This window comes from Brienomyrus brachyistius, chromosome 3 (assembly GCF_023856365.1).
Source record: "Brienomyrus brachyistius isolate T26 chromosome 3, BBRACH_0.4, whole genome shotgun sequence".
In the NCBI taxonomy this organism is placed as follows: Eukaryota; Metazoa; Chordata; class Actinopteri; order Osteoglossiformes; family Mormyridae; genus Brienomyrus; species Brienomyrus brachyistius.
The window spans coordinates 19,449,038-19,467,898 of record NC_064535.1 but is presented as its reverse complement, the minus strand read 5'-3'; the positions used below and the strand labels follow the sequence as shown (position 1 = coordinate 19,467,898).

General features: G+C 47.6%; 2 protein-coding genes across 26 annotated transcripts in view; one reads left to right on the top strand and one right to left on the bottom strand.

Moving 5' to 3' along the window:
* The window catches only part of LOC125739403 (bifunctional heparan sulfate N-deacetylase/N-sulfotransferase 2-like), an 81,932-nt gene extending 68,346 nt beyond the window's left edge, over positions 1–13,586 (top strand). For all 3 annotated transcript variants that reach the window (XM_049009490.1, XM_049009488.1, XM_049009489.1), the window contains 13 exons: positions 1,086–2,728; positions 4,952–5,039; positions 5,325–5,479; positions 5,974–6,159; positions 6,257–6,385; positions 8,257–8,439; positions 9,034–9,130; positions 9,301–9,424; positions 9,513–9,687; positions 9,844–10,014; positions 10,095–10,204; positions 10,303–10,405; positions 10,679–13,586. In XM_049009490.1, the coding sequence (XP_048865447.1) occupies positions 1,712–2,728; positions 4,952–5,039; positions 5,325–5,479; positions 5,974–6,159; positions 6,257–6,385; positions 8,257–8,439; positions 9,034–9,130; positions 9,301–9,424; positions 9,513–9,687; positions 9,844–10,014; positions 10,095–10,204; positions 10,303–10,405; positions 10,679–10,804 (2,664 nt within the window). In that variant the 5' untranslated portion in view covers positions 1,086–1,711 and the 3' untranslated portion in view covers positions 10,805–13,586. The remainder of the gene's footprint in view (positions 1–1,085; positions 2,729–4,951; positions 5,040–5,324; positions 5,480–5,973; positions 6,160–6,256; positions 6,386–8,256; positions 8,440–9,033; positions 9,131–9,300; positions 9,425–9,512; positions 9,688–9,843; positions 10,015–10,094; positions 10,205–10,302; positions 10,406–10,678) is intronic.
* LOC125739405 (calcium/calmodulin-dependent protein kinase type II subunit gamma) overlaps positions 12,834–18,861 on the bottom strand; it is a 72,937-nt gene continuing 66,909 nt past the window's right edge. For all 23 annotated transcript variants that reach the window (XM_049009492.1, XM_049009501.1, XM_049009498.1 and 20 more), the window contains 4 exons: positions 18,482–18,557; positions 18,257–18,351; positions 17,933–18,181; positions 12,834–15,094 (listed from right to left, as the gene is read on the bottom strand). In XM_049009492.1, coding sequence (XP_048865449.1) covers positions 17,949–18,181; positions 18,257–18,351; positions 18,482–18,557 — 404 coding nt within the window. In that variant the 3' untranslated portion in view covers positions 12,834–15,094; positions 17,933–17,948. The remainder of the gene's footprint in view (positions 15,095–17,932; positions 18,182–18,256; positions 18,352–18,481; positions 18,558–18,861) is intronic.

Sequence of the window (18,861 nt, the reverse complement as noted above, 5' to 3'; positions counted from 1 at the left end):
CAACAAATTGGCTGTGGCATGTTAATAAGGGGTAAACACTGTGAATCTTCTGGGTGGCCTGGCAGATTCCTGTATCCCTGGCTCCCTCAGACCACCACTTTCATACATCACTGCATCAGAGCCATGATTACGTCTTCATATTTGACTTTGGGAGTGACCCAGATGGCAGATACTTCTCTATATGCCTTATATGATAAGTCAACCCCCTAATCCTCATGAACTACTGCAGCCTGCTCCAACACTTGAGGAATATCAGGTGGTGCCTTTCTAAGGCAGTCTGTGAAGTTCCCTCTTTCCATGTTAATGTTGGATTCACCCCCGATTTAACCATATTCTGGCTTGTGCTCAGTCCTCCAAGCAAGTGCTGTGGGATCTAATGGGTCCCCTTTTTGGTTGACATTTTGAAGCCCCTCGAAACAGTTGAAGTTGGTTTTCCTCTTAGTATACACAGGTTTTATGCAGCATCTTAATATAAATCAGCTTCACAGCAAGAATGTTAAATGCAGGGGGAGCATATTGATCACCATGATGTCTATTTCAACCTTCTCTCAGGTTCATACGAAAAATAGACTTCCTTTAGATGTTTCAAAAGCCATGTGCAGTGGAGGTTTTTGAAAATGTGAGAAATTTTTTATGTGTAACCTACGTGTTGAAGCGTGAGGAAGATTCCCCCCCCCCCCCCCCCCCGTTTTCTTGACCTCTAAAAGTTGGCTTGGTGGGGTACACTGGAACTTTAAAAGCCATGTGATTTACTGATTGTTGGCACCACTGGCTTCCTCCGTTGAGTCGGCTTTCTGAGAGTCAGACTCGGCCTGGTAAAAAAACGTTTTGCGCCATTTCTCCTTCGTGGTGACAGGTGGGTTCTCATACAATGCTGTTAACTCACGGATACTTGTTTTGGTCTCGGGCCCTTTGGCTAAGCCTCTGGCTGCTCTCTTGTAGTACAGCGCAATGGGCAAGGAGCTGGTATCTCTCCACAGTTATGGATCATTAAGGCCATTTTCTGTTAGAAGAATCTGTGAATGACTGTGCTGTGACCTCTGCTAGCCATGTGATAACTGCTCTTTCCACCTCTGTCTCCACAGGTCTGTGACCTACCTCATGCATGCTGGGAAGGATGCAGACTGGGACTCCAAGAGCAGTGCTCAGTGTTAGCAGCTGCTGCTGCCACGACGATGGCTTCTAGAATGGATGGAGGGCGACGGCACTGCTGAAGATACTGCCTGGGAAGGTGGTTTAAGTACATGCGATAACACCCATGACGGCTGTGAGCTTGCTCTGCGCAAGTGACTGAGGACTAGAGTGTACAATCGCCTAAAGAGGGCGAGAAAGCTAACCTGTGTGGAGGGGTGGTGTCAACAAAGGAAGTTGGACATTGGTGCACAAGAGGCAGTCTGTTGCTCAAGGTGTTTCTGCAAGGGAGCTGTTGTACACCAGATACGAGAACCTGGTTTGATCGATCGATAAAGGCAGGATTCCGGTACCAGCTGGAAAAGGCTAGAGAGAAGAAGTACATGCTGAGTCATGGGTTATGCGGGCCATGGTGACCTAGCTTAAATGGCTTTCTACAAGCAGAACTCAGTGCTAGTATCTGTTGGTCAGCCCCACTCCTTTTCCTTCTCCGCTGCCTCAGGTTGCCACCTCCGCCACTCTTTTGCCATCCTTGAGTCCTGCTTGATCCCAACTTTGACTGTCCCCCCCCAGCAACGCCATGATGGGCGTCTGGAAGCTGGTGCGGGGCATGAGGCAGATGGAGCTGCATCGCCTCATCTTAGCACTCATAGTCTTCTGTCTGCTGTCCATGGCTTTCCTTGCTTACTATGTCAGCAACAACCCCAAAATCAAGGAAGGCCCCCCCCTCCCCATTAGCGATTGTGTGGCAGTAGCCACATCAACAGGAGGTCAGCGCGTGCCCCTGTTTCTTCCCCCACAGGCCAACCGGCAATTTCTTAAACCAGTGGACAATTCGCGCACAGACCCTGTGGTGCTAGTGTTTGTAGAGAGCGTTTACTCTCAACTAGGCCAAGAGATTGTGGCCATCCTGGAGTCTAGCCGCTTCAAGTACCAGACAGAGATTGCTCCCGGGAAGGGTGACATGCCCACATTGACTGAAGGGGACCGGGGGCGCTACGCCCTTGTCATCTACGAGAATGTTCTCAAGTATGTCAACCTGGACGCCTGGAACCGTGAGCTGCTGGACAAGTACTGTGTGGAGTTTGGTGTGGGGGTCATCAGCTTCTTCAAGGCCAACGAGAACTCACTACTCAGTGCTCAGCTCAAAGGCTTCCCTTTGTTCCTGCACTCGAACCTGGGCCTGCGTGACTACCGCATCAACCCAGCTGCCCCACTACTTTACATCACCCAAGCCAATGAGGTGGACCAAGGCCCATTACCCGGGGATGACTGGACAGTTTTCCAGTCCAACCATAGCACCTATGAACCTGTTCTCCTGGCCAACACCCATTCTCCAGAGGCTCTGCTCCACTTAGGTTCCAGTCAGGTGGTTCATGCTACCGTGGTACAGGACCTGGGCCTCCATGATGGCATCCAGAGGGTGTTCTTTGGTAACAACCTGTCCTTTTGGCTGCACAAGCTAATCTTTGTGGATTCCATTGCCTACCTAACTGGCAAGCGATTGTGCCTGTCTCTGGACCGTTACCTTTTGGTCGATGTGGACGACATCTTCGTAGGCAAAGAGGGCACTCGCATGAAGGTGTCTGACGTTGAGGTGAGTACATGGCCTACCTGCGGAGGTCGTTGGGGACCTGTACCTCGAAGTTGTTGACCTGTGGTGGAGATTAATGACTGCCACTGGAAGGGGGAAGAATATCTGAAAAAATATTTAACTTCAGTTACACAAGAACATTGATGTATCTGTTTAAACATTTAAAATGGCTCCAGCATGCTGTTGGTCTCAGCAGGTCTCTGTAATGAGCTGTAAGCGTGTGGTCATTAGCTGGGCACGTAGAACCTGTCATGTGCTACAGACGTGCCCATCAGGCTGACACTGCAGTCCATTCAATGACTGTCCTGCCTCCTCGGCGTAATTCGAAGTGACTAAAACGAATATGGATTGTTTTATGTTCCTGCAACAGTCCAGGACTCTCGGCACACTCTCGGCCCGTTGTTCCCTTACCAGCTTCTTCTGCCAGAAGTGTCAAGTGAAATTAATAGAAGAATAATGGGAGGATTAATTGTGCGTTAGCTTAGACAAGGTGCAGTGTGATATGCAATTGGAGGCATGGGGAAATCAGATTGTGGATGCGTAGGGCTCTGGAGCTGAGAGTAGACTCACAGGAGCAGTCAGGCAATTAATTAACTTGCTGTTAATTTAATGTAGGCTTCAGCTGGATACTTCAATGACTGTCTGCATTACACTGGGCCGGCATCTGTAGGTGACTTACTGGACACTGAGTCACACAACTTCAGTTGTGAAGCTCTTTTCCACTGATATCAGGAACTAGGCCATACCTGACCCGTACGACAATGAGACGCTAGTTACAACACGGTTCCATCTCGCTTCGATTTTCCACTGCAGAAGGTTCAGCTCAGTAAAGGCATTTCTGCGTTTGGATAACGACAGTGACGAAAAACCAAAAAGACACTTATTGACTGTCCACATTGTGTACACCGTGATTTACTATGTGCTAATTTCCACTAGCACGTCTGAAAATTGCTGTATTATGTTCACATCAAACGCTAGCGGGATTAGCTTTAGCTTCCATAAATTTGCAATATGAACCCATATCCATTCAGCATTTTCTTCAGTACTTTGTCAGATGTTGGAAATTTTCAATTTCTGAGTAATCTGGAATGCATCAGTACTTGTGCGGTACTACTATATAATGAATAGTAAATGGAAAATGCCATTTTTCCTTCAAATAATCCTTGTCTATCAATGCAAATCATTGGTGCACTTTGAGGAATCAGATGGTGGTGACACAACCAGCTTGGTTTAGTCCCGCTTTCAGTGTGTGGTACGATTCACATGTTTTGCATTAGAAAACTGTCTCTCTGTGCTTCGGCTCAGGTATGGCTTAGCTCTTGGCGGCAGTGGTAAGGTGCTATATGTCGTGAGCCCATTCGGAACACCTGATGTAGTAGGAAGCAGTCAAGCTGATTAGTTGCTGGAACCATGACAGTAAACCTGCATTTTCAGTCACACCCCCCCACCCCACCTACCCAAACCCACCTGTTTACTTTTCCAGCAGTCAGCTCCTCTGGTGTGGTTTGACCTGCTTGTCTGACTGCTGTGGTCTCCCCTGGCTGCGTAATGCACATAAGAACAGGGCTTGGCATCAGCACAGGGGGGCTTTTGCCTACTATAACCCCAGTAGACAAACAGTGCCCATCTGGAGGGTACCATTCCCTCTGACCCACAGGGGTGATGTGGTTTTGGGCCTCCTGTATGCATTCATGCCATGGCTTATGAAACCAGTGCTATTACCCCCCAGGGGGACTGAACCACCTAGCCACTTTTACAGCTTCCTTTTTTAATCCGTTTGTGCCGATGACAGGGCTACAGGCCAGGGAGCTGGAAACTGGCATCTGATCCACGGACTCCTTCATGGTTCTGCAACCTTGGCATGACCTGTAGGAGCTGTAGCAGCAGGACCTGTACTGTGTTAGTTCCTGTGACGACTCCTGAATTATATGCATGGGCTTCAAAGATTAGGCATATACACAAGCTCATTTATGTGAAATCACAAATGGATTCTGACCGCTCTTCCCCCCCCCCCGGGTCCTGTTTACCATTGCATGTGTGATAGTCCCACCTTCCCTTCAGCCTCACTGTAGAGCCACCTACAGGCTGTTCAGGGTTAGGCTTCCAGTTCCCTCTGTCATTCAGTGTTATATAGGACACTCTGCCAGGGTGTTAAGGCTGTTTTATGCCCTGTCTGCTTGCCTTTAGCTACAGCAGTGAGTCATGCTACTTCCTCTCGTTCTGCAGGCTCTCCTCAGTGCTCAAAAAAGGCTCCGCGTCCTGGTGCCCAATTTCACCTTCAACCTGGGCTTCTCTGGAAAGTTCTACCACACCGGTAAGAGCGTGCATGACGCAGCTCGTCTATCAGAGGCTTAAGCCTGCTGTTACGGCGCTCTGTGCTGACAGTGACTGCAGGGACTACACGCTGTCTCAGACAGGGGCACCTGTCACCATCAGCTCTGCATAATGTCTGTCTTGTGCTGCATTAGTAATAAGCGACCATGGGGCTCTGGGGACTGTCACCTTCGGCCCCAGCTCAACATGCGTTAGTGGTCCCTGCTCTTCAAAGCAACGTGCTACTGCCACCGTCCACCCATTCTGCTGTCCCCTATGCCTGCAGGCACTGATGAGGAGGATCGGGGTGATGACATGCTGCTGCACCACAGGAAGGAGTTCTGGTGGTTCCCTCACATGTGGAGCCACATGCAGCCACACCTGTTTCACAACGTCACTGTGCTGGCTGAGCAGATGCGCCTCAACATGCTCTTTGCCAAGGTGAGAGTCAGTCTGTGGTTTGGCTGCAAGGCCCCTCGTCGGCCCTCAGATGTTGCCGGCATCTCCGCTATTGGCCCCAGCCAGAATGTGATGCACACAGCCGTGGTGTTTCGGGAAAGCCTGCCGTCAGATTGAGTCTCAGTGCGAGAGGCTTGCTGTGTTCCAGCACACAAGCAGTCGAGCTGCCAAATGGAGCAGAGCTGGGTCTCCTTGCAAAGCAGCTCCTGCTTCCAACAGATGAAATGGTGTCATGCAGGAAGATGCCACCATCACCTTTACTCAACCATTTTAGTAACTGTGTGGCACCATAAATTGAGGAAAATAGGTTAGCAGTGCCCTCTAGTGGACAAACAGAACCATTGTTATAAATCAGCTTTGTGCGTCACTTGATGACTCATTTTGTCTGGTGGATTGTACATGGTGTTATTTGCCTTGGAGCCGTTTTCCAGTGCAGTGGGTTTCTGAAAGTTGTCCCCTGATCATACCCTCTACAGGAGCATGGGATTCCCACAGACTTGGGCTATGCCGTAGCCCCCCACCACTCAGGGGTGTATCCCGTGCACAGCCAGCTCTATGAGGCCTGGAAGGCTGTGTGGGGCATTAAAGTGACCAGCACAGAAGAATACCCTCACCTGCGGCCCGCCCGATATCGCCGGGGCTTCATCCACAATGACATCATGGTGAACCCCTGCCCCCCCAACTCACACCTTGCCATTAGTCTCTCTCTCTTCCCCATCCTCCACTTCATGTGCCTATTGCTCCTGCCCTGCTGCACAGGTGCTGCCCAGACAGACGTGTGGCCTATTCACGCACACCATCTTCTATAACGAGTATCCTGGGGGCTCCCGTGAGCTGGACAGGAGCATCCGGGGGGGGGAACTGTTCCTCACGGTCCTGCTCAATCCGGTGAGTGCTTGTCGAGTCTTTCCTGATCAACACTGACGTCGCTCTCTGCTGTATAATGGCCTTTATTAACATTATGGCACTATAGGCACTTTCCTACTGAAGTTCAGGAACCTGGTCCCTGGTTCTGAGTTCCTGGGCTGTCTTGACCTGGTACTTTAGTAGTTTCTGTGTCGCTTTGCCACCGCACAACAGGAACTGGGACTGTTATGTTAAACAAGCATGGGAGATGCAAAAAGCTTGTGGGTTAAACTTCACACATAATTTCATATGAAACTACAATGGCCCCCCCAGAAGAATGGAGGATGAACAAATCGTTTTGATAGTTATTAGTTACTGGAGTTTGGGTCAAGGGATACAGAAATTCCTGACAAATCATGTCCTGAATTGGTTCAAAATGGGACACAAATTTTGGGATCACACATGAAAATACAGGATGGGTGGCAACTACTTATGAGAGGGTCTCAAACTCCCAGACTCCTTTGTAGTTCTATACGGCCCGTGCATAGCGACGTTTCTAATTCATTATTAAATCTGTCCTAAAAACATTGCAGAGTGATTAATAGGGATATAATGATACACTCAACTCACGATTCGATTTTCTCACGATTTTTTTAACAGAATGAGCTGCAGACAAATTTATTCAAAAATATTCCTTTATCTTTCTAAACTGTTTTGTGTCCTCTTAAGTGCAACTGAAATTAAATAAAATACTGTTAAAAAAATCTCAGATCAAAATAAGTTGCCAAATAAACTAAGGCTTGCATGTGCAGCTTCTTAGCGTGGTTTGCCCTTTTAATAATCTTCGTTCTCACTGTGGTGCCGGTGGACATGCACTAAAATGTTGCCATGCTGCCGATTTAAGATGGGGGGGGGGTGTGTCCTCAATTTCAAATTCGCTGGCCATCTCGCGTTCGGTCAAAACCAAAAACGTACGACATCAATGTGAATACACAGTGACATCTGATGTCAAACTAACGTGGTGAAATCAAGTGTAATATTACACCAGTTTTTCTGTTAAGTAAAGTGCCGTGAAGTTCTCCTAAAGTAGCGATTCATTTTCCACATCAGCCAGTTTAAATCGTCATACATTTACATCGATTTTTAACCGATTTGCAATTCATTGTTACATGCCTAGTGATTAAGTACCTATAAAGGTCATGGTTCCTATGATGGGGAAAGGGCCTTATGTAGCCCCCTGGAGCCAGAAATAAGGCTAGAATCATTTAGCCTACTAACTCACTGTTTAACATGAAGGTCCCAGTTCACTGAAGTTGTGTAGTTCAGTGTGTGGGGACAATGTTCCTGTGGTCAGATACCACGGTCAGCAGTGTGTTGCTGAGATGATTTCACAATGTCTTATATAGTTTATACCAGGTGAAGAAAAATAAACTAATTACGGTCATCCTTAGACTCTTATCATTACGTAAAGAGTTGGGTTTTATCAGTTATTATTCTGTGGTGAACTGTGAGACCATAACATGACGCTGCTGGCTGTTGGTCCTAACACAGACGTCTTCTCCCACTTTTATCCAATTGGGAAGGCTATATGCTAATTGTGAAGGCTGTATGCTAATTGTGAAGGCTATATGCTAATTGTGAAGGCTATATGCTAATGGACCCTGCATGACCAAACTATAATAAATGGCTGCTAATGAGCCCTGAGTGTTAGCATGTAACACAAGTCTTGGACATTGAACCTAGGGGAATGACCTTCTGTCTTACTGATTGCTGCTCTACGCTTTTGCTTGTTGCATGTCGAGTCCTCCTCCAGCTGTGTGTGCCTTGTTTCAATTTTCCCTGGCCCTCCTGTAAACGGACAGGACCCTTTGTAATGACCCTGCCATCTGCTTGCCTCCATTTCATGCCTTCAGATCAGCATCTTTATGACCCACTTGTCCAACTATGGGAACGACCGACTGGGTTTATATACCTTTGAGTCCCTGGTCAAGTTTGTGCAGTGCTGGACCAACCTGCGGCTCCAGACACTGCCTCCAGTCCAGCTGGCTGAGAAGTACTTCACCATCTTTCCTGAAGAGAGGGACCCCTTGTGGCAGGCATGTAGAATGGCATCTTTGATGTAATTGCTGTGTCAAAGCCAGGTCATACTTCACTCTTCCGTGTGCACTTTTGGTTGTGGATAAGTGGAAATTCTGAAAATTTTCTCATAAGTGGTTAGCTGTGAACAGTAATGTGCATGTAGTCCAGATTTTTATTTGTAGTGGAAATGGTGCACATCCATGCTCACCAACTCTGCAATGCCCTCTCCTGGTCTGGTGGAATATCACTGCTATATGCATGCACCGACCGAGACCATCTGCATCCACAGCCAATTTAAGTATGAAGCAAGCTGCCATACAAACAAGCATTCACAGCACAAAAGCGCACACAGAACAGTGAAGTATGAATTGGCCTTGAACAGGGAATATGTGTTAAATCCCCATCACGCAATTAGAGCTTTTCACAATGTAAGCTTTATTGCTTTAGAACAGTAGAAGTTTTAATAGTAAATTATGAAGGTATATATTTCAAGTCTTGTAGGTATTTTGCATGTAACTAGTATCCATTTTGAAATTTTTATTGTTCATTGGTAAAAAGAGTGGAAATAAGTAGCATTGTCACTTGGATCTTGCTCCTGCTCCTCTCTGCAGAACCCATGTCATGACAAGAGGCATAAGGACATCTGGTCCAAGGAGAAGACTTGTGACCGGCTCCCCAAGTTTCTAGTGATTGGTCCTCAAAAAACAGGTGTGATACAAGGACATAAACTAGTCTCTTGCGTGGAAGGATGCATTAACTTCAGTTAATGCTGATTGGTTGTTAAAGAAGATGCTGGCCTGGGGCATATTAATGTGGGCAGGGAGGTGTAACGAAGGATATTTACATCACCATACCTGATGACTTGCTGCCCCTCTTAGGCACCACGGCGCTCTACTCTTTTCTAACCCTGCACCCAGCCATCACCAGCAACTTCCCCAGCCAGTTCACCTTTGAAGAGATTCAGTTCTTCAGTGGATCCAATTATCAGCATGGCATCGACTGGTAACCGCGTCGTCCGCCTTCCTCGTCGCTGGCTGGGCGCCCATGAGCCCTGTTTGTGGATGTGATCAGGGACACTTTCTTCCTGCAGGTACATGGATTTCTTTCCCTTCCCCTCCAATGCCAGCACTGACTTCCTGTTTGAGAAGAGTGCCAATTACCTGGACTCAGACGTGACCCCAAGGAGGGCTGCTGCCCTGCTGCCAAGGGCCAAAATCCTGGTCGTACTCATTAACCCAGTGGACCGGGCGTACTCCTGGTACCAGGTGAGTCCAAAAAAAAAAAAAACAGTTTTAATGGATTCCAAGAGCGGAATGCTTGACTTTTTGCTAGGGTAGCTCTTCTATGTTATATATTATGTAATGTCACATTAAGTGCATTATGCTTATCTCACACTTCTGGCCTTTCGTCTCTGTCCTTAGCACCAGAGGGCTCACCAGGACCCAGCTGCCCTAAATTATACATTCCACCAGGTGGTGTCAGTGGGTCTTGACTCCTCCCCTGAGCTCCTGACCCTTCAGCGTCGCTGTCTGTTTCCTGGGGCCTACGCCATGCACCTAGACCGCTGGCTGCGCCACTACCCTCCTAGCCAGGTGTTTACCCCTAAACCCCTCAGCACTGCCTGCTGTGCCCAATGTCCTTCCCCTGTGACCTCTGGCCGTCTGCCCCTTAGCTGCTGGTCGTGGATGGTGCAGTGCTTCGGTCAAATCCTGTGCAGGTGATGGAAGGTGTCCAGAGGTTCCTGGGAGTCACGCCTATCTTCAACTACACTCAGGTCCTGGTGTGAGTGAAGCCTTCCTGAATCCTGATTGCTGGCTATGGCTGTCCTCTGACATCGTGCTCCTGGCTTACAGGCCTGATAACTGTCTTGTTCTTTATAGGTTTGATGAAAACAAAGGCTTCTGGTGTCACAGGGTGGATGGGGGCCGTCCCAAGTGTCTGGGCAAGAGCAAGGGCAGGAAGTACCCCGAAATGGCCCCAGAGGTACCCCCCTGCCAAATTGTGTTGTGTGAATTCCCGGTAGCTGCCCCGACAGCAGGGCTGGATGTAGTGGAGACAGGAGTCCAGAGGACCCTGGTGAACATGCAGTCTATGGCTGGGTGGCACTAAGTGTGTTTAATGCTCCCAGATAAGTAGGGATTGATTGCATAGGGCTATGCTGGGTCTCATTTCTGAGGCTTGTGTATGCATGCTGTTCTTGCATGTTTGGTCTGCGTGTGACTGCGCCTCCTGTTGACTAGCCTCCCTGTATTGCAGACGAGATCCTTCCTGTCTGAGTATTACCGCGAACACAACATGAAGCTGCTGAAGCTGCTGAAGCAGCTGGGCCAGGCACTGCCCACCTGGCTGAGGGAGGAGATCCAGAACACCAGCTGGAGCTGAGAATGGGGGTTCAGGCGGCGGATGTGGTGGTGGGAAGGCGCCCTCTGCCATCACCCTCTGGCCAGGATCCTTTCTCTGTTCTGTATCCCGTTGTAGCCAAGAGTCTCCATTTCTGGCTCGATGTAGCACAGACTCACCGTGCCAACATCCATTGAACTTTGGCCTCTGGCAGTTGCACTGTTGGCAAGCAAGTGGATGTGAGAACTCTTACCCTCCCAACCACCAGCCACAGAACTTGGAAACACTATGGACACAAGATGGTGACTGGGATACAGTCATAGTCTTCCTTTGGAAAAATGTAAAATATTGTACATGTTCTTTTTTTAAAGCGGTTGTATATTTTGGGTTAGGGTAGCGTGGGTCACATGGTCTTAAAACAGACACGACAAAACCCGTCCCATGGATTGCTGGATAAGAGATGCTTTCTTTGGTCTGCTCTCTGCCTACGACTGAAACAAACACACACTGCCACTCCTCTACAGACAATCAGACAAGCCTGCAGGGGCCTGCTTTGTGCAGGGGAGAGTGGGCGAAGGGCCCCGGGACAGGGCTACTAGACAGTACCATAGATCAGTGTTTCCCAACCCAGTTCTTGGGGAACCCCGGACAGTCCACGTTTTTGCTTCCTCTCAGCTTCCAGCGCACCTGTACCAAGTATTCGGTGTTCCTGATTGGCTAGGAGCTGGGAGGGAGCAAAAACACATACTGTCCGGGGTTCCTCAAGGACTGGGTTGGGTAACACTGCCATAGATGGTGGGACAGGGGTCAAATGTCCATATCAAGAGCTGCTGTCGGGTTTTTTTTGTGTATTTTGTAAAAATGGTCTCTAAAATGAAAAAGTACCAATGCAGTATCATCTCCAATAAATGCAGAGAGGTTGACAGCGTCACTCTTCTGTTATTTCCTCATTTCCTTGGTCTGCTGGTGTGCAGATGTACTTTGTTTTGTGATTAAAATCCCCTTCGTAAGTGCCCTGCTGGACAGTGTGCTTCTTTTTGGTGGACATGTGATGCGCTGCAGCCAGAAAGCTGTGTGGCTTCGCGCTTACGGCACTTGATTGTGAGCCTGTATGGCAGCAAGAATTGCCTAACGTGTCCACTTGTGTCTGTATGAAAGTGTGTCTCGTGCAGCTTCTGTCAGTTGGTATAAATCATTGGATGGAAGCCAGGCTGACAGGCCAGCTTTATATATGTAGACTCTCAAGATGGTTCAGTATCTTAATCATCATCCCAGCTGCATGATAAATTGGTGTGAAAATGTTAAGTAGGCACATCTTGTTGATTAATCAGAATTCAACAGTTAACAAGTGACTTGACCTTCATTACAATGCCTTTGAAGCATTTAATTCCCCAAAGGCCTTAAGTCTGATAGGCTGACGGCTGTTCTAAGGAAAGGCCCGACAGCTCACCTGGTTCTGCCCGATCGCTCACCAAGTGGAGTGTGCAGGTTCTAAGAGTGATGCGCGTCTGTTGCAACAGTGTGTGGCCTCCAGTGTCACTGTGTTTGGGTCCCCTGGATGGTAGTAGTTCTGTGTCATGCCTGTCTAATGAATCTGCAGAATGAATTTGGGGGGGGTCATTTGCTTACTTGCTGTGTGGAGCTGCAGCGACAGCGAGTACAGTACAGTACAGTAAGACACTTGGTCAGATGTCGTCTTTGCATTCTTATCCAAGGCATAAACAGACTTCCTGAATTTGGCTACTGCATAGAGAGCTGCAGCCTCCTGTCTGTCACGCAGGTGCCGCTTTAAGCTGAGGTCTACTTGGTGTGTTGCTGCCTCGTTCGGATCCATTAAGTGTTCAGACAGAAGTAACCAATGGTATTCTGTGAACTGAGGGTCATTCTCTCTGACTGTAAGCCTTTGCCCCGCTGCCCACCCTGAGTCTAATAGTTTACTGCTCTGACATTTTGATAATGAGCTCAAACAGTATATTGAGTTGAATGTATAATTCATACTTTGCGAGTCATCAGTTCTCTTTTGTTACATAGGTAATGAAATAAGCTGCCCTTTAAAGGATGACGAACAAGCCACAGTCGAAATATTATTTATTAAATACTTTCAGATCAGGTTTCAATAACAAAGCTATGAAGAAGACCTACAAACATTCAAACAAACACCTGGCAAGTTTGCTTAACTCATGGTTTATTTTTTTTTTATATGATCATGCAAAATCCAGCATCCAATTTGAAACTCGAGTATATGAAGCCCCGTAAGTGTACTATTACAATGCAGGAGTTTACTAATAAGGGGACATACCAAGCTAAGGTGAGCTTCTCAAGTGTCTCACATCACGCATATGTGAGGCTGCACAGTGTGCATTTACCTCAGATGCAACTAACTTTTAAGTAAACACAAACTGAAAAACATTTTACCAGAAAGTAGACATGCATATTTCCTTCTCTTGTAAAACTGCATATATGGTTTTGTTACGCTGTGGCTTACGGTTCCCTTAGTATTGTGTGTCCGGGCTCTGCAGCAGTGACTGTTTCAGTTTAGTGTCCTCCTCTGTGTTCCCTTTTTTAATAATGTAAACTGGACTTTAGCTTGATCTTTCCCCAAATTCGCACTCACTCACACGTGCACACGCATGTAATGAAAACACTTTACCAGGCAACCAGTTCTCACAGCGCAAGTCACACGTTGAAACGACTTAGAACATCACATCATCTAGTACACTGCAACATGGAGACAGTGTCAGGTGTTTAACTCACAGAGCTAACATTGTGTTACACAGCACAGTTGGGGGGATGTTACACAGTGTGAAGAAGGCAGAGCATTATTTTTCTTTCTATTAAAAGGAATCTCAGAGATCCTGGGTGTTCACTACCTGACTGGTATGATGGAGCAGGTTAACACAGCATCGATAGGTGGAGTGGCAGCCAGGATATGCCCCGAGCGTCACAAGTCACACGTCTACTTGACAGTGAACACGGCATGTTCTGACGTTTATCCATCACAGCAATATGGTTTATTTTTTGAAGGGAGCTATTGCTATATATGCAAAGTGTCCCTTTCTCTGTTCCCAGCCTGCCTTCACCTGACCAGAAGAAGGAAAGTTAGCCCTGCACTGTCAAAGCAGCCTGTCTCTCAGCCTGGGCTTGCTGCAGGAGAGCCGAGTCTGTGGAGTGGTCCATGTATGCACATAGTTGGATTAGGGACAGGAGACTTGCCAAGACTAGTTCTTCTGCACTAGATCAGGGTCCCAAGCTCTGTGTGGTCCTCATTAGCCGCCTGGCCTGGAGCAGTCAGGTGGTGCTAAGCAGAAGGATCCACTGAACATTCCTTCCGTGTTCAGTCTTGTGCGCTAAGCAGTGCAGGTAATTTGCTTTTTTTCCCTTTTCCCCCAGGATGGACTGAACAAAATTTCAGTTGCTTAATCTCTATTCAGACAAAGTAGCCAAAGGCTCCCTAGTGTGTAGCACCCCCTGGAGTAGTGAAAGTGCTATCATCTACCTTTGTGAAGCTGTTTCGGCAACACTAATGCTACATTCTACTGTTTTAGCACAGATGGGCCTTATCCCAATGACAGAGCTGCCAGGCTTGGGGCAGAGGCCGGGCCTCTTATGCAACATTACGTTCCCACACCCAGAAACAGAGGGTGCCCTATGTCGTCTACATGTACATCTTCAAAAAATTAATTTTCTTGAAACACAAAACTTTCGATTCATCATTCAGGAGATAAAAAGCAAGTGTCATTTCACAACACACAATACAAAACCTGCCCCATCCCTCACACAAAAAAGTAAAACAATATCAAATACCTAAAGTCTACACTTTGGTGCTTTTTAATTATAATGTTCAAATAGTTTTTTTTTTCTTGCTCTGACTTGCATTCAAACATCTAGATATGCATTTAAAAATATGAGAACAAAATTTCGGCACCTAAACACTAATGAGGGCGAGTGCATAAAATCATCTTCAAAATGACTGCAGCTCCTGTTCCACATACGTACATAAATGTTTGATTCTGATATATTTTGCTGAACAAATGTTTAACACTCTTTGGACAGTTGTAATGGGCAGGAAGTTTGATCTGAGGGTAAAGGACAAGATGACACCTCCATGTGAGCATCAGAAGCTTGTACCATCTGGAGGGCGGAGTCACAGCAGAGGCTGGCTCCTCCCATCTTGATGGAACTGGGTGGGTGGGGTATGGTGGTCATGCCGCTGCAGTCGTTGGTTCTCATTTTAAAGTGTTTTAGCCTTTTGTGGTCTCGTCTGGCCAGACCCCTGGCGCCGATGCAACCTCTGATAAGAAATGCTCCAGTTAGCTTCAGGATTCATGCAACCTGTCAGAGGAAGAGAGTGCAGGTGAGTTGCTGGTCACAGCTATGAAACAGACTGCAAGCCTTCGGGTGCACCTTGCAAACAAGGTTAACCTTGTGTATTTCTGTAAGCCTGAGGAACTCTGCTCATCCCAATTACACTTAGCCTGTGAGTTCACTGGTATCTTTTGTTTCTCCAGTGGTTGTGAAGAGTCTTGTCTAGCATCCCCACCACATGTGAGCTTCCAGCCTGACAGAATCCTTAGAAAACCACATTCTACTCCATTTGATGTTCTTGGTTATTAACTGCAATTTAATGCAGCTTTTCAAGTCAAGTCAAATAGGTTTGATTGTCATTTCAGCCACATACACAGTATATAATAAAACAAAACACTGTTCCTCCAGAGCCAAGATCTACAAAAATAAAAGGGCAGAAACAACACAGGATTACACAAGTACAATTTACAGGACACAAGACACGGTGCAGTCGACAGTAGTGATTGTGCTGGTTTGAATGGATATTGATATTGGATATTATAAATAGTAATAATAAATTATAAATAAAAGTGCAGAAGTACAAACAGTAGCAGCAGGACAGGTAGTGTGGAGTATAGGGGGGGCCTGTGCTCAGCGTGGAGATGTTCCTGTCGATCCCGACTGACTGAGGTCTCCCAGTCAGGAATTCCAGGATCCAGTTGCAGGGGGAGGCACTCAGTCCCAGTAGTCTCAGCTTTCCTGTCAGATGAATTGTGTTGAATGCTGAATTGAAATCTATGAACGGCCATTCTCACACAAGTGTCCTTTTTGTCCAGGTGGATGAGGGCTGGGCGGTGGTGATGGCATCATCAGTTGAGAAGATGCAGCGATATGCAAACAGCAGGGGGTCCAGTGAAAGGGGCAGCTGTGATTTTACGTACTTCATGATGGTGTGAGTATGACAAGATGGTAATCGTTCAGGCAGGACTGTGGGGACTTCTTTGGCACGGGGATGATGGTAGTGGCTTTGAAGCACATTGGAAGGACAGTGGTGCTCAGAGAGATATTGAACTGAAGATGACTGTAAGGACATCTGCCAGCTGGTCTGCACATTCACTGAGCGCAAGACCTGAAATGCTGTCTCTTCCGTTGACCTTCCGTAGGTTGGCTCTGAGCAGAGTTCTCACATCAGCCGTGGCCAGGCGGAGCACCTGATCATAGGGGATCAGGGAGGTCTTTGTCGCTGCCATGTCATTCTGTGCTTCAAACTGTGCATAGACATGATTCAGCAGATCTGGAAGGGAGACCTCACTATCACAGGCAGGTGGAGGTGTCCGGTAGTTGGTGATGGCATGGATGCCCTGTCACATGCTGTATTTCCCCAGTGTCTTGGAATTGACTGTGGATTCTCTGAGCATGTGCACACTTTGCTGCTCTGATGGCCCGGGACAGATTGGCCCTTGTTCTTCTCAGGGCAGCCTTGTCACTGGACCTGAAGACGGTGTCTCAGGTTCTCAGCAGTGCACGCAACTCTGTAGCCACCCATGGTTTATGGTCGGGGTGTGTGACGATGGTTTTGGAGACAGTAACATCATCAATGCTCTTGCTCATGAAGATGGTCACTGACACCATGTACTCCTCCAGGTTGGTTGCCGTAGGTTACAGATTCGCTAAACACGTCCCAGTCAATGTACTCAAAACAGTGCTGAAGCCCAGAAATGGCTCCTGGGAGGCAGGTTTTCATCTGCTTCATAATGGACTTGGCACGTCAGACACGCATGTATGCTGGGATGAGCATAACGGGGATGTGGCTGAAGTAACTGAGGTAAGGGCAGGGTTCAGCATGGTACACAAAAGCAATGTTTGCGCAAACAGTCCAGAACGTTCGTCCCCCTTGTTGCATAGTTCACATACTGATGAAATTTAGGGAAATCTGACCTGAGATTTGCATCGTTGAAATCACTGGCTACAATAATCAGTCAGGTGAGTAGGATGGGCGGAATAGCTGGCCAGGTAGCTTTTAGCCTAGCATGGACCCCTGCCCACTTTCCACGCTTCCACTTCCTCGCGCACCGCTTGCAGTGTCTCGTCCACCAGCCAGCAGCATCAGGAGATGCCATTGTGTGAGGGCCTGGTCCCCGGAGAAAGCTGAGGTCGCGTAGCTTGTCCAGCAGTCCATCTTCAAGGTTATTTTCTTTTTGGTGTTTTAGTAGGGTCTGGCGGTGGTAGACATGTGCACCAGTTGTTCTGGTACCCATACGAGTGTATTTTCGGTGAAAGTCGATTAGAACCACACTTTGATGTTAAAGTTTTGGATCTAGAGAGGCCGCTGCAACTCAACACACTGCTATCTTGCCAGATAAGAGCTCTGCTGGCCCCTTGCCTGGAATGACACCCTGAACCCATTGTTCCTGCTGCTTCTACTGTGCTGAGCAGTTTTTGGTACAAATTATAAAGATATTGCCTATAACATAGCTGTCCTGTATATCAGTCATAGAAAAGTGGATGATGAGAACGTGGTCTAGGATGAAGTCTACGCAATGAATAGGGCAATTTCACGTACAGTGCTTTCATGGGTTTTCTAAATCCACAGCAATTTAGATTTCCCCCCAGAGAACGAGCACTGCAGCACAGCCACCCTTTATCAGTGTATATACAGACCGTACAGGGTCAACAGGCCAACAATCAAATGCATATGCAAAAATACTGATTGTCTAGTAACAGTACAAAACGCTTCAGTGGAGCAGAATAAGAAGTCACAGTTAAACTAGTTAACACAAAGGACAGCTAGCAAATAGCCAACACTGAACACAATTCAACATAACAGTGAAGTAGCAAAGGGGAGTCAGTGAATGACAGTGTGGCCCCACGGCATGCGAAGTATACCTGGGCTCAGCAGTCCTCACTGTAGGGGTGCCGCAGGTGCCCCTGAGCAGTGGAAGTGGACATTGAGCCACTTGGCATCACGGCGGTGCCACACGCGTGTCTCCTCAGACTGGCTGCTGCGCGGCCGGCCCTGCCAGTCGATGTACTGCGTGAGGCGGATGTAGGCAATGCAAGCCGCGTCCTCGCCAATCAGGTGCACATGAGGGTTCAAGATGGTGGTATGGACAGGCTTGCTGTTCTTACTCAATACTGTAAGGGCAGGCAAGAATAATCAATAAGACCGCAAAACCTTTTTATCAATTAAAAAAAAAAAAGTAAACTTACAATTTTCAAAGTAGAACTTGTGAAAATCCATGCCCTCTACTAGATTTCCAAGTGCTTCTGGTTCAAAGGATGTCAGTCCAGGATCACAGATTCTCCTAAAAGGGTAGCTACTTGTGAGTTCAGTTCAAGTCACCATGTCTGCGTCAGGAGCTCCTCCGAAGCGGTAACAGTCACTGGGCTTTAGCATGTTAGCACACAGTGAGAAGTCTCAGTCTGCATACTCACGTATATGCCTCAAAGTCCCCGTTATTGATGGCTTCTATCAGCTGCTCTGTGATCTTGATGATTTCCTGCTTGCGTGCTGCCATCCAGTTTGAGGAGGTTGGGAAGGAAAGAAAAGAATGAATCACACACCCAGTATCCATTCCCACAAGCAGGCAAGCCCTACTCTGCACATGCACAGTCCCAGCTCCCCATCCAGTTACCGCAGCAGAGGCCCAAGCACTCAGGGCACCTGCAGTCCCAGACTGACCCCCCCTGCTTAACCTGCCACTAACCTGACAGCCAGACGTCAATGCTGAACCACACCATACAAAACAGCATCTTATACAGACTAAAAGTCACTCCCGCCGCATCGTATATATAATATAAGTTCCGGGCCACTG